The 13,038-nt window shown below is 37.1% G+C and overlaps 1 protein-coding gene across 1 annotated transcript; it reads right to left on the reverse strand.

Moving 5' to 3' along the window:
- Window positions 1-272: 272 nt before the first annotated feature.
- Window positions 273-701, reverse strand: LOC145797959 (putative receptor-like protein kinase At5g20050). The gene has a single exon (XM_082885399.1). It carries the CDS (start codon window positions 699-701, stop codon window positions 273-275), a length of 429 nt encoding a protein of 142 aa, XP_082741525.1.
- Window positions 702-13,038: the final 12,337 nt, after the last annotated feature.

The raw sequence follows: 13,038 nt of genomic DNA on the forward strand, positions 1-13,038 counted from the left end.
TATCCTTAAACTATAGTCATTACACCATGCAATCCATGTCTAGTGATTTCAAATGAACATGGGTTATGACATGATTCTATTAATCGCTTCTTAATCTAGGAGCATTCTAGACATAGGATAGAACATATAATCCTAAAGGATTGGTAATCAAAGAACATTTAATCATGGCCTAATAGTCCCATGTAATCTAGTCCAACTTGTCCAAATAATCAAAATTCAGAACTGAATTACAAAAGTTATTTGGTTGCCTTAACTTCTGCTTTCATCGAGGATTAGAAAGAATTGAAGCTGGTGGTGTTGTGGAAGCATGGTTGTTGACTGTCGAAGAAGATGTTGTTGCATATGTAAAGTTGTAGTTGATGTTTGTATCCACCTCCATCAATCCCTCCAAAACCTTCAGGCCTTCCTGACTGATCAATCTGCAAACACCAAGCTCCAATCTTTATCATCTTGACCACCTCCTCGGCATGATATTGTTTGACTCCTTCATCCATGTTTTCTACCATGTCAAGTAGTTGATACTCAGCCCTCTCCTGCAACACTTGAAGCAGATGTTTTCTAGATCCTGACTGCATGCTGTCAAAGTTTCGGCGGCCACTAACTATCTCAAGAAGAACAATTCCAAAGCTATAAATATCAGCTTTGATGGTGACTCTTGCTTGTCGCCACTCTGGAACAATATATCCAAGAGTTCCTCTCATTGTGGTCAAAACATGGCTTTCATCTCTGTTTATCAACTTGGATAACCCAAAATCAGAGATTTTGGCACTAAATCTTCATCCAAGAGAATGCTTTGTGGCTTTATATAGAGGTGAATTATTCTCTGTCGGCATTCTTCATTCAAGTAAGCCAGCCCAATGGCTATGTGAAGTATAATCTTCTTCCGACCTTTGCCAATTGAAGCAAGGTTTTTGGTTATTCCAGAAAATCCAGTTATCCAAAGAGCCATTAGTCATTAACTTGGTGTATGTGTCCAAGTGTTTCAACTTCAACAAAGAATTCCTTCATCCATTGGCCCAATTTACCCAAACGCTTCTCTGCAATCTAACTGTCATCTTCCAACATCCCATTGAACATAGTTCCAAATGCTCCACCTCCCAATCTCTCCTTAAAATCTTTTGATGCAACACACAGCTGTTCATATGAAAACCTCACTAGACTTCCTGGAACTTGCTTCATACAATCCTCCTCGTTCTCTGAGCAGCTTGGGCACAACATCACAAAGCATGTAACAATTATAACAACAAAAATTAAAAGGGCATCAGTACATGAACTTGCTATTATTGCTTTTAAATTTCTTCATGAAGTAGGTGGAGACGTGTTAGGCACAGTGCCTTCTACTTGTTTGTTTTCTGCCTTATAGAGAATTTGGACCTTGACAAATGTTGCAGATGTGAAACTGTGGTTTGGGACTTGCCCTTCTCTAATTGTCAATACCATGGATGGGATATAACAATATCCATTTGAAACATTATTGTTATACCTGAAAAAGACTGCACCACAGGAACAAATTAGCAGACAGATCTCTTTGCATATATCTATGTCATCAATATTTGGAAATGCAGCATCTTCGTTGATGAGGTTGAAGTAGCTTGCATTTCTAACTTCAACAAGATAGTGCTTCTGGTCAAAGGGAGGTGGGCGTAGTAATCCTAGAGCAACCCATATAGGGTATTTGAAGCTAAGTCGCTGATGTTTTCCATTTTGGCTCTGTGTCTGCCCAAAATATCGAACCCAATCAATGCCTACGGGACAACTACACTGGTTTTTTCTGCATAAGCCATATTCACCACAGTGGTGAGGATGTCGACATTCACCTAAATCATGGGTAATAAAATCAACAATCTCTCTTAACCCATTGGCATTACTGTGATGGAATATCTTCAAATGTCCATCACTACCTAATTTTATATATGCAGTGCTAACAATGGAGGGAAAATTGATGGGAATTATTTTAAACGTTGATTGAGATGTAGCAAAATTCACAAGGAAACTTCCTTGTTGAAGCTCTGCATAGTATGGTCCTCTGGTAGTGGTTGAGGTTTGATCTGGCACCAACTGAAAATATATTTGTGGTTGACCTTTACCTCTTATGTTTGTAGCAAAAACGGTAGCCAATTTCAATGTGGCAAAGTACAAACCACGAGCCCATAAGTTTGAGGAACTTGAAATGAGTTTTTGAAACTTGTATAACCACTACCCAACAAGCAATGTGTTTGTGGGGTAATCCAAAGATTGCCAAACAATTGCTCCTTTGTTGGGTAGTGGTGATCCTCAGGAGCCGAATCCTGAGGATCAAGCCTAAGAACTTTTTCAGCAATTCTTTTTGAAATATGTAATAACCCGACCCACGTTCATGTTTTCTGATATATTTTCAGCCCTTGTTTTGTGCTTTTAAAATGTTTACTGTGAAATCCCATGAAAAATTATGGTTAAGTAAGTGAAATTTCCTAAGGTGGGGAGTTTGTAACACACGCATCCTTTAAATCCTTTGGAGAGTGTATGTAATTCCCTTATTTTCATTTTGGGAGTCTTTGGAGTTGTGAATGTTGGTTTTGGAGGAGTGTAATCCGATTTAATCTTGTTGGGTTTGGTTGTTCACATTTGTTCGGGTTAAAAGTTCCTCGGAAACTTAGAAATTTTGCCTTGGGGTCGACACTAGCCTACTTAAGGGTCGACCCTTGCATGTTGTAATGTTCCTGGGAGTGCCGCTGGAAATTAGGGTCGACACCAGCCTTGCTGGTGTCGACACTTCCCGCTTGTTGCTGCTCACAAGGGTCGACACCAGTCTGGGAAGGGTCGACCCTTGTATATTGCAGAATCTGTGTGTGTTGGTTGTTGGAAATTAGGGTCGACCATGTCCTGTCTGGGGGTCGACACCATGCTTGGTGCACAGATTGTTTTTCTTCTTAGAGGGTCGACACCTCTGCCCGAAGGGTCGACCCCTGCGTGTTTTTTTTTCCAGATTTTTGGGCTGGTTTGCGCCTTACTTTTGAGGGGCACTAAGATCTCTAGATCTACTCACCTAGAGTGTTTGTTTCACCGTGGTCCTTTGAAAAAAAGTGTAGATCTCGTCAAAAGCTTCCTTTAGGTCCGATTGGTTCGCGGCTTCGTCGCCTTTGGTTTTTGGGTCGTCATCTCTTGGCTTCAAAAGGTAGAGATTTCTAGTTCTCTTTCAATATCCCCTTTTATGGATATATTCGTGGTATTTTCTTTATATAAATACAAAAGTTTACATTTTTTTATGCATATTGTGATGAATCACGAGATGGGGGTTGGGGTTTGAAGAGAGTTGGGATCATTTGTTGGGTTATAATCTTGGGTTATGAATTTGGGTGTAAAAGTAATAGAAGGGTTAGAATAAAATGTGTTTTGTGAAAAAGGTTTAATTTCTCTTAAAAACCCTAAGTTGATTCATGATGATAATTAATGGCTTTGCTCAAATTGAAAGTAAAATCATGAAATTGAGGTAGTGAATTATTTATATACAAGTTTTGAATGTGTGCAGGACACACTCCGGGAGGAAGTAGCACGTCATCACAACATTGTGAGTAATAGTACCTCAAATGTACGTTATTTACCGTTAATCATTATTGGTAATGACATTTTCTTCTCTCTGAACAATTATGGTAACATGTGTGTTGGTTGGGAATCGATGTGAGCATTGAAAGAATTAGCACATAACAACATGACTCTGAACTCATTCTGCATTCCGACTATGGTTATTGTTTATCGGTAATGTGCCATGTCTTATAAATTATTTGTGATTTCGCACAAGAATTGTATTCATGGAAGTAAACCCCGTTTACTGAGATCTTGATACAAACTTCTGTTTGATTTAAGGTATGATTTGTGACATAGATATCCGTTTAAAGAGATTAAAAGACAGTATTAATGTTTTATTATCCATAAATTAATCTTAAGGGCGTGCGATAATTCAAGGGTATAATGATGCTTGGGTATTGCGAATCATTCTGTTTTGTCAATGATCAATCAAGACTAGTATGGGATAAATTATTTTGTCCTTGCAAATAATAGTGTGATGATATATGTACTCTCTGTGGGATATGCTATACTGGTGGTTAACGATTGTCATTGGTATTCTGTTAAACGTAAACTAATTACGTTAACTCATGTAAATGATTGAAAGCGTTCAAGCTGTAAAATATGTTTGCCTTTTTGCTAACAATTATCGGCCACGTTTTGTTAAACTTACGTTATCTATGTTTATTTATGTGATTAATGGGAAGAATGTGTTTATCTGTATTAATCTGTTCTGATGTTTTCTGGTATGGAACAAAGTGCTGTTTGGAACTAAGTGCTACACCTTGGTGGGAGCCACCTCTAGAATCTGTACGAGTCACCTCTTGAGTCCATACGTCTGTTATTTCTGTTACCCTACGCTTATGCGTTCTGTTATTTCTGGGCTGGTGAGCCGTTCTGTTATATTCTGGGCTGATAAGCCGTTCTGTTATTTCTGGGCTGATAAGCTGTTTTGTTATTTCTGGGCTGATGAGCCGTTCTGTTATATTCTGGGCTGATAAGTCGTTATGTTATTTCTGGGCTGATAAGCCATTCTGTTATTTCTGGGCTGATGAGCCATTCTGTTATATTCTGGGCTGATAAGCCGTTCAGTTATTTCTGGGGTTAAAGCCGTTCTGTTATTTCCGGGTCTATGGCTGTTTTGTATCTGTAGACCTATGGTTGTCCTGTGCATACTGGATTTAAAACCACTCTATTAAGGAAACTGGATCTATGGCTGTTTTGGATTAATTACAGAATGAAATCAATCATATGCCTCTGTAGTTTGTGCTTTATTATTTAAGTTAAACCTTACATTATTTACGTACTATTATTCACTGAGTTTCACTCATTCTGTATTTTGTCTGTTTCTGTAGGTCATCAATCGAGAGGCCAGTCCTAACCCTTAAGATTCGTCTCCCTCTTGTCAACCTCGGTGTGTCCAAGCACTAACTGAAGCCCGTGTATTTTGTGAAGGGTTGTTAAGATTTTTGGGATTTATGCTTGATTGTCTTTCCTTAAGATGTTTTGTCATACGCCCAATTGTGGGCTAAGTCGATGTATGGGTGTGTATGTCTTCTGTATATTATTTACTTGGTGTGATGTTGTGATCCTGGCATGTCAATAGTAGCTCAATGGATATGTTTTGATGTTGTTCTTTAATATTAAATGCTTCCATTCAAGCCCCATATGATATATATATAACAGGTCAAGTGTCCGTTTCTGAAGTAGTCATGCCCAAACTTTTAGGGGCGGGTTTGGGTTATGACAGGTGGTATCAGAGCACGAGTTGCTACCTCACACACGAATCCATTGAGCTTTAGGATGTCTAAAAAAAAAAAAAAAGGACTTGGGCATTATGCATGACATCCTTAGTGCATATGAAAGAACTTGGTGGCAACGTTAAATGTTTTACCTGCTAACTCTGATGACTACAATCTATATCTGTTGTACGTCCTTTTATTGCCTCTGTTTATCTTATATAGGCTGGTGAAGAATGCAAGACATGCAATGTGAATATTGCATTGCAGAAGCGTGGTAAGGATTTGAGCTGATCGGTAAGAATTAAATGAAATTTGTATTATTGGTTCATGGTTATCTGTAGAAATAATGATAATATGGTTGGGCTTTTAGCATTTGTTTAATTTCAACATCAAGGGAATGATATATATAAGTTATTTTAATTACCGACAACTTCTGATAGGAAATTATTAATGGTGCCTAATGAGTATGGTTTATGTGTAATTGGGATTTGATTGTGGGAATCTGTACTTTGTACTGTACTCCGTATTCTGACCTCTGTAATCTGTAATTCAAAATCTGAAATCCGTAATCTGTAATCTGTTCTGTTTATGGATGATCTGCAATCTGTAATTGGGACTTTCTTTAAGGTAATAATCGAATGACATGAGGAATTCCGCCTATAATACGTGTTTGTCCATATGACACTTGCAAAACAATAGATAATTACCGACTAATTTGACATCAAACCAGAATGAGTGGTAATCTAATAAGTTACTGCAAAAAAAAAAAAAAAAAAAAAAAAAAAATTGAATCCTGTCTTTGTGTATTAAGAATTTAAGATTGAGAAATCTTTTCCGTGATATAATTCTGTGTGAATCTAGTAACTTATTCATTAATATCTACTTCATATTTAAAGGCTATAAATAAGCTAATTTGCGTGGCACTGTGCATTTTGGTGGAAGCAAATAGTTATAGGGAATAATCCCTAATGATAAAGGGCTCGCAATACGTATGGGGTATGCACCTCCGCTTGCATGTTATACAGATTTGTGCAATACGCACTACATGGGTCGGAATTGATTTACTATCGTGATGAACTAATCTCACCAAGAATTCTAACTCTGATATTAGTTGATTAAAGCACTTTATCGTTATACTGTTGAATTTTTAGATATTATGGAACCCAAATGGATGTGATCCCTATATGCTTATTGGAATTATAACCCTATACATAGTGGAATAATGACTGATGAATTGAGCGTGATTTTGAATTTGCTTTTGGTTTTATTTTTGGATGGCTCTCTATACATGAAAAGATAATTATCTGATATGTTTTATTGCACAGAAACGAACTTCTGATATTCTGCTTAAATGTCCTTCATAGCACATTTACAGAAAACTGCAAAGTATTTAATGTTAGTTTTGATATTACTGTAACTGTTGGATTTGGAATATGGTTCTCCTTGCGTTACTGTATCTAGAAGTAATACTATGAAGAAGTAATGATATTGATTGGGATTCTGAAAGAGATATGACAAGATGTGACAAGTTTTTTGAAAGAGATATTTTATTGTACATGAATGAGTGGCTCTATGTCGAGCTTCAAGCTATTCTGTCTTATCTGTTATAAGTTGAATTGGAGATTATTCTGTTAGAGTTTAAATAAGTTTAATGCTATTGGGAATTATTCCATCATCTGAGATCTTTAAAAGGTCTGATAAGTTTCTGAATAATACGAAGGGTTTGAAGAACTTTATGTTTTCCATATTTTTGGAAAACTAGTATGGATTTTAAATGAGTATTATTTTACTGTAATTTGGGAAGTATGATCATTAAGGTTTGATTTGTATTTGATTTTACTAATACTCTACTCTGAACATGTAATTCCTCGATATGACATTTAAGTTGGTATTTGGAGCCTGTTAGAGATTTGATTTGACCTGATAAGGCTAATTCAGATAATGAACAAAGAGCTACGAAGTCGTTGGTTTAGAACTTAACTGCTATTTTGAGTCTAATTGTTGTAAGAAGCATATACCTTTGTGGAATTGTGATAATGGAGGTTACCACAGACTCCTCGGGGTATGAATTCAATATGAGTCATTGTGGACCGATTAACTAAGTCCGCTCACTTCCTACCAGTAAAGACTTAGTATAATGCAGATAAATTGGCGGTAATTTATGTGAATGAAATTGTGAGGTTTCATGGTGTTCCGGTCTCAATTGTGTCAGATAGGGATCCTAAGTTTGTTTCCAGATTCTGGCAGGGTTTACAAGAAGCAATGGGTACAGAACTAAAGTTCAGCACAGCTTTCCACCCTCAGACTGATGGTCAATCCGAGAGAACGATACAAACTCTCGAAGATATGCTCCGAATGTGTGTACTGGATTTTCAAGAAAGTTGGGAAACTTATTCACCGTTGATAGAATTCGCATACAATAATAGTTACCATTCGAGTATTGGAATGGCACCTTATGAAGCTCTGTATGGAAGACCGTGTCGTTCTCCCGTGTGTTGGGCCAAGGTTGGAGATAAATCTTTACTAGGGCCTGAAATCGTTCAGTTGACAACTGAAAAGGTTAAAATCATTCGGGAAAGACTGAAGACTGCTCAAAGTAGGCAGAAGAGTTATGCAGATAACCGACGAAGAGATTTGGAGTTCAAAGTGGATAGTCATGTCTTTGTGAAAGTCACTCCGATAAAGGGCCACCCAAGATTCGGAAAGAGGGGTAAGTTGACACCCCGGTATGTTGGTCCCTTTCAGATTCTGGAAAGAGTGGGTCCGGTAGCTTACCGAGTTGCCCTTCTGCCACATATGAGTCAAGTACATAATGTGTTTCATGTCTCTATGCTTCGCGGATACCTTCTGGATCCGTCGCATGTCATTGATTACCACCAAATTGAGTTGGATGACAAGTTAATTTACGAAGAAAAACCAATCCGCATTTCGGACCGACAAGTAAAACAATTACGAAACCGTGAGATTCCAATGGTAAAAGTTGAGTGGCAAGGACATTACGGAACCGATGCAACGTGGGAAAGAGAGGAGGAAATACAACACCAATACCCACACCTGTTTCAATCCTAAGGTAAAACAAGTTTGGAGGATAAAACTTATTTAAGGGGGGAAGAGTGTAATAACCCGACCCTCGTCCATGTTTTCTGATATATTTTCAGCCCTTGTTTTGTGCTTTTAAAATGTTTACTGTGAAATCCCATGAAAAATTATGGTTAAGTAAGTGAAATTTCCTAAGGTGTGGAGTTTGTAACACCCGCATCCTTTAAATCCTTTGGAGAGTGTATGTAATTCCCTTATTTTCATTTTGGGAGTCATTGGAGTTGTGAATGTTGGTTTTGGAGGAGTGTAATCCAATTTAATCTTGTTGGGTTTGGTTGTTCACATTTGTTCGGGTTAAAAGTTCCTCGGAAACTTAGAAATTTTGCCTTGGGGTCGACACTAGCCTACTTAAGGGTCGACCCTTGCATGTTGTAATGTTCCTGGGAGTGCCGCTGGAAATTAGGGTAGACACCAGCCTTGGTGGTGTCGACACTTCCCTCTTGTTGCAGCCCACAAGGGTCGACACCAGTCTGGGAAGGGTTGACCCTTGTATATTGCAGAATCTGTGTGCGTTGGTTGCTGGAAATTAGGGTCGACCCTGTCCTATCTAGGGGTCGACACCATGCTTGGTGCACAGAATGTTTTTCTTCTTAGAGGGTCGACACCTCTGCCCGAAGGGTCGACCCCTGCGTGTTTTTTTTTTCCAGATTTTTGGGCTGGTTTGGGCCTTACTTTTGAGGGGTTTTGGGCCCATTATTTTATTGGCCTTAGGGCTACATCTCTACTACTATAAATAGGCTCAAAACATATTTTCATTTCATTTTCTCCTCTTTCCTCTCTCTCAAACCGTGAGTTCTTCTCTCTCTCTCCAAACTCAAGCTTTGGCACAAAGATCTCTAGATCTACTCACCTAGAGTGTTTGTTTCACCGTGGTCCTTTGAGAAAAAGTGTAGATCTTGTCAAAAGCTTCCTTTAGGTCTGATTGGTTCGCGGCTTCGTCGCCTTTGGTTTTTGGGTCGTCATCTCTTGGCTTCAAAAGGTAGAGATTTCTAGTTCTCTTTCAATATCCCCTTTTATGGATAGATTCGTTGTATTTTCTTTATATAAATACAGAAGTTTACATTTTTTTATGCATATTGTGATGAATCACGAGATGGGGGTTGGGGTTTGAAGAGAGTTGGGATCATTTGTTGGGTTATAATCTTGGGTTATGAATTTGGGTGTAAAAGTAATAGAAGGGTTAGAATAAAATGTGTTTTGTGAAAAAGGTTTAATTTCTCTTAAAAACCCTAAGTTGATTCATGATGATAATTAATGGCTTTGCTCAAATTGAAAGTAGAATCATGAAATTGAGGTAGTGAATTATTTATATACAAGTTTTGAATGTGTGCAAGACACACTCCGGGAGGAAGTAGCACGTCATCACAACATTGTGAGTAATAGTACCTCAAATGTACGTTATTTACCGTTAATCATTATTGTTAATGACATTTTCTTCTCTCTGAACAATTATGGTAACATGTGTGTTGGTTGGGAATCGATGTGAGCATTGAAAGAATTAGCACATAACAACATGACTCTGAACTCATTCTGCATTCCGACTATGGTTATTGTTTATCGGTAATGTGCCATGTCTTATAAATTATTTGTGATTTCGCATAAGAATTGTATTCATGGAAGTAAACCCCGTTTACTGAGATCTTGATACAAACTTCTGTTTGATTTAAGGTATGATTTGTGACATAGATATCCGTTTAAAGAGATTAAAAGACAGTATTAATGTTTTATTATCCATAAATTAATCTTAAGGGCGTGCGATAATTCAAGGGAATAATGATGCTTGGGTATTGCGAATCATTCTGTTTTGCCAATGATCAATCAAGACTAGTATCGGATAAATTATTTTGTCCTTGCAAATAATAGTGTGATGATGTATGTACTCTCTGTGGGATATGCTATACTTGTGGTTAACGATTATCATTGGTATTCTGTTAAACGTAAACTAATTACGTTAACTCATGTAAATGATTGAAAGCATTCAAGCTGTAAAATATGTTTGCCTTTTTGCTAACAATTATCGGCCACGTTCTGTTAAACTTACATTATCTATGCTTATTTATGTGATTAATGGGAAGAATGTGTTTATCTGTATTAATCTGTTCTGATGTTTTCTGGTATGGAACAAAGTGCTGTACGGAACTAAGTGCTACACCTTGGTGGGAGCCACCTCTAGAATCTGTACGAGCCACCTCTTGAGTCCATACCTCTGTTATTTCTGTTACCCTACGCTTATGCATTCTGTTATTTCTGGGCTGGTGAGCCGTTCTGTTATATTCTGGGCTGATAAGCCGTTCTGTTATTTCTGGGCTGATAAGCCGTTCTGTTATTTCTGGGCTGATGAGCCGTTCTGTTATATTCTGGGCTGATAAGCCGTTCTGTTATTTCTGGGCTGATAAGCCATTTTGTTATTTCTGGGCTGATGAGCCATTCTGTTATATTCTGGGCTGATAAGTCGTTCTGTTATTTCTGGGCTTAAAATCGTTCTGTTATTTCCGGGTCTATGGCTGTTTTGTATCTGTAGACCTATGGCTGTCCTGTGCATACTGGATTTAAAACCACTCTATTAAGGAAACTGGATCTATGGCTGTTTTGGATTAATTACAGAATGAAATCAATCATATGCCTCTGTAGTTTGTGCTTTATTATTTAAGTTAAACCTTACATTATTTACGTACTATTATTCACTGAGTTTCAGTCATTCTGTATTTTGTCTGTTTCTGTAGGTCATCAATCGAGAGGCCAGTCCTAACCCTTAAGATTCGTCTCCCTCTTGTCAACCTCGGTGTGTCCAGGCAATAACTGAAGCCCGTGTATTTTGTGAAGGGTTTTTAAGATTTTTGGGATTTATGCTTGATTGTCTTTCCTTAAGATGTTTTGTCATACGCCCAATTGTGGGCTAAGTCGATGTATGGGTGTGTATGTCTTCTGTATATTATTTACTTGGTGCGATGTTGTGATCCTGGCATGTCAATAGTAGCTCAATGGATATGTTTTGATGTTGTTCTTTAATATTAAATGCTTCCGTTCAGGCCCCATATGATATATATATATAACAGGTTAAGTGTCCGTTTCTGAAGTAGTCATGCCCAAACTTTTAGGAGCGGGTTTGGGGTATAACAAAATATCTGCGTTTTCATGGATTTTACAGGCAGATAATAAAGTCTTCCATATAATAGCATCTTCCGCATGAATCTGTTGGCCTTGTCCAAGTGTTGCTAACTCCGAACATGAACTGATAACACTCACAAACGTAATCTTGTCAGGCCTAAAACCTGCTATTTTCATCATATTATACTGATCCAAAGCACCCTCAGAGAACCCGTTTTGAGCTATACCCGCAATAAGCGTGTTGCAAGAAACCACATTGCGAATTGGCATTGCTTTGATCACTCTCTCTCTCCTCCTCCCAAACTTCCAGACTTCATGTACATGTAAGCCAAAGAACTCCCAACAACTAAATTGAACTCAAACCCAGATTTCACCACATACCCATGAACCTGCCTGCCCGCATTCAAATCTTTTAGAGAGAGAGAGAGAGGAAGGGAGAGACCTTTCTTGACCAGCTGTGTCCCAAATTTGAGCTTTGATGACCTTGCCATCAATGTTGAGGCTGTTTGGTAGCAAACTCAACCCAAATAGTGGACTTGGATTCCAGATTAAATTCGTTCCTCGTAAACCTCGAGAGAACGTTCGATTTACCCACACCTAAATCACCAATCAAAACCAACTTGAACAAGTAATCATGTTCATCTTCAACTCTATACCCTGCCATCTCTCTCTCTCTCTCTCTCTCTCTCTCTCTCTCTCAATTTGCGTTGGGTTTAAGGGCTGTTTGGTTTGATTTTGGGCCTTTTTGAAATTTGGTTGCAAACAAAAAGAACCAATGAATTCACAAAGTAGTTAACCTGTAGAAGAAAGGAAGAGAAAAGCACAAGAAATGTCCTAACACATGTTTCATAAGTTTGGTTTGATTCACGGATGAACAAATAAAAACTTTGTTCTAATTTTCTGAATTTAGTTTTTTTAAATTTAATTTTTATTTTTGTATTTTTTTAATATTTTAAGTAAATTTTTTATTTTTTAAATGTACTTGAAAAGTAAAATATTTATATAGAAAAATATTTTAAAAAATCAATAAATACACAAAAATACAAAAGTGTACTGAATTTTCATTTTTTTAGTATTTTTGAAATTTACTATTTTTAAAAAAAAAAAAATCACAAATATTATATTTTTAAATTGTATTTATATTAAGTGTATCTAAAAAGGAAAAAAAATTATTAAAATATTTTTAAAATTTACTAAAAATAAAATAAAAAATACGAAAAAAATAAAAAACTCAATTTAAAAAAAAATTAAATTCACAAAATTGATTAAATCATGCTGTAATGATTATGCATATTTAACAAATGGGGATAAGCACTATAAATAAAGTAATAAAAATTAAGGGCAGAGTGGAAAAGACACTAAATGATAAACTTTATGCTCTGATTCATTCTTCAAAGTGAGAAAATAGATTGAAAATTCTTTAAAACAGTGCAAAATACAACAAACTTTCAAACTCAATCGGGAGTTTCCAATACCTAGATGGGTTCAATAGTGCCATGGCCTATCTTTCTTTTGATGCATTTTGTTGTTCTCATCTGCTCTGTTT

Source organism: Camellia sinensis, chromosome 8 (assembly GCF_055761805.1).
Source record: "Camellia sinensis isolate YWXY chromosome 8, ASM5576180v1, whole genome shotgun sequence".
Classification (NCBI taxonomy): Eukaryota; Viridiplantae; Streptophyta; class Magnoliopsida; order Ericales; family Theaceae; genus Camellia; species Camellia sinensis.

Coding starts and splice junctions, on each gene's coding strand:
- LOC145797959 (XM_082885399.1), bottom strand. CDS start 701: ATGAGAGGAACTCTTGGATATATTGTTCCAGAGTGGCGACAAGCAAGA.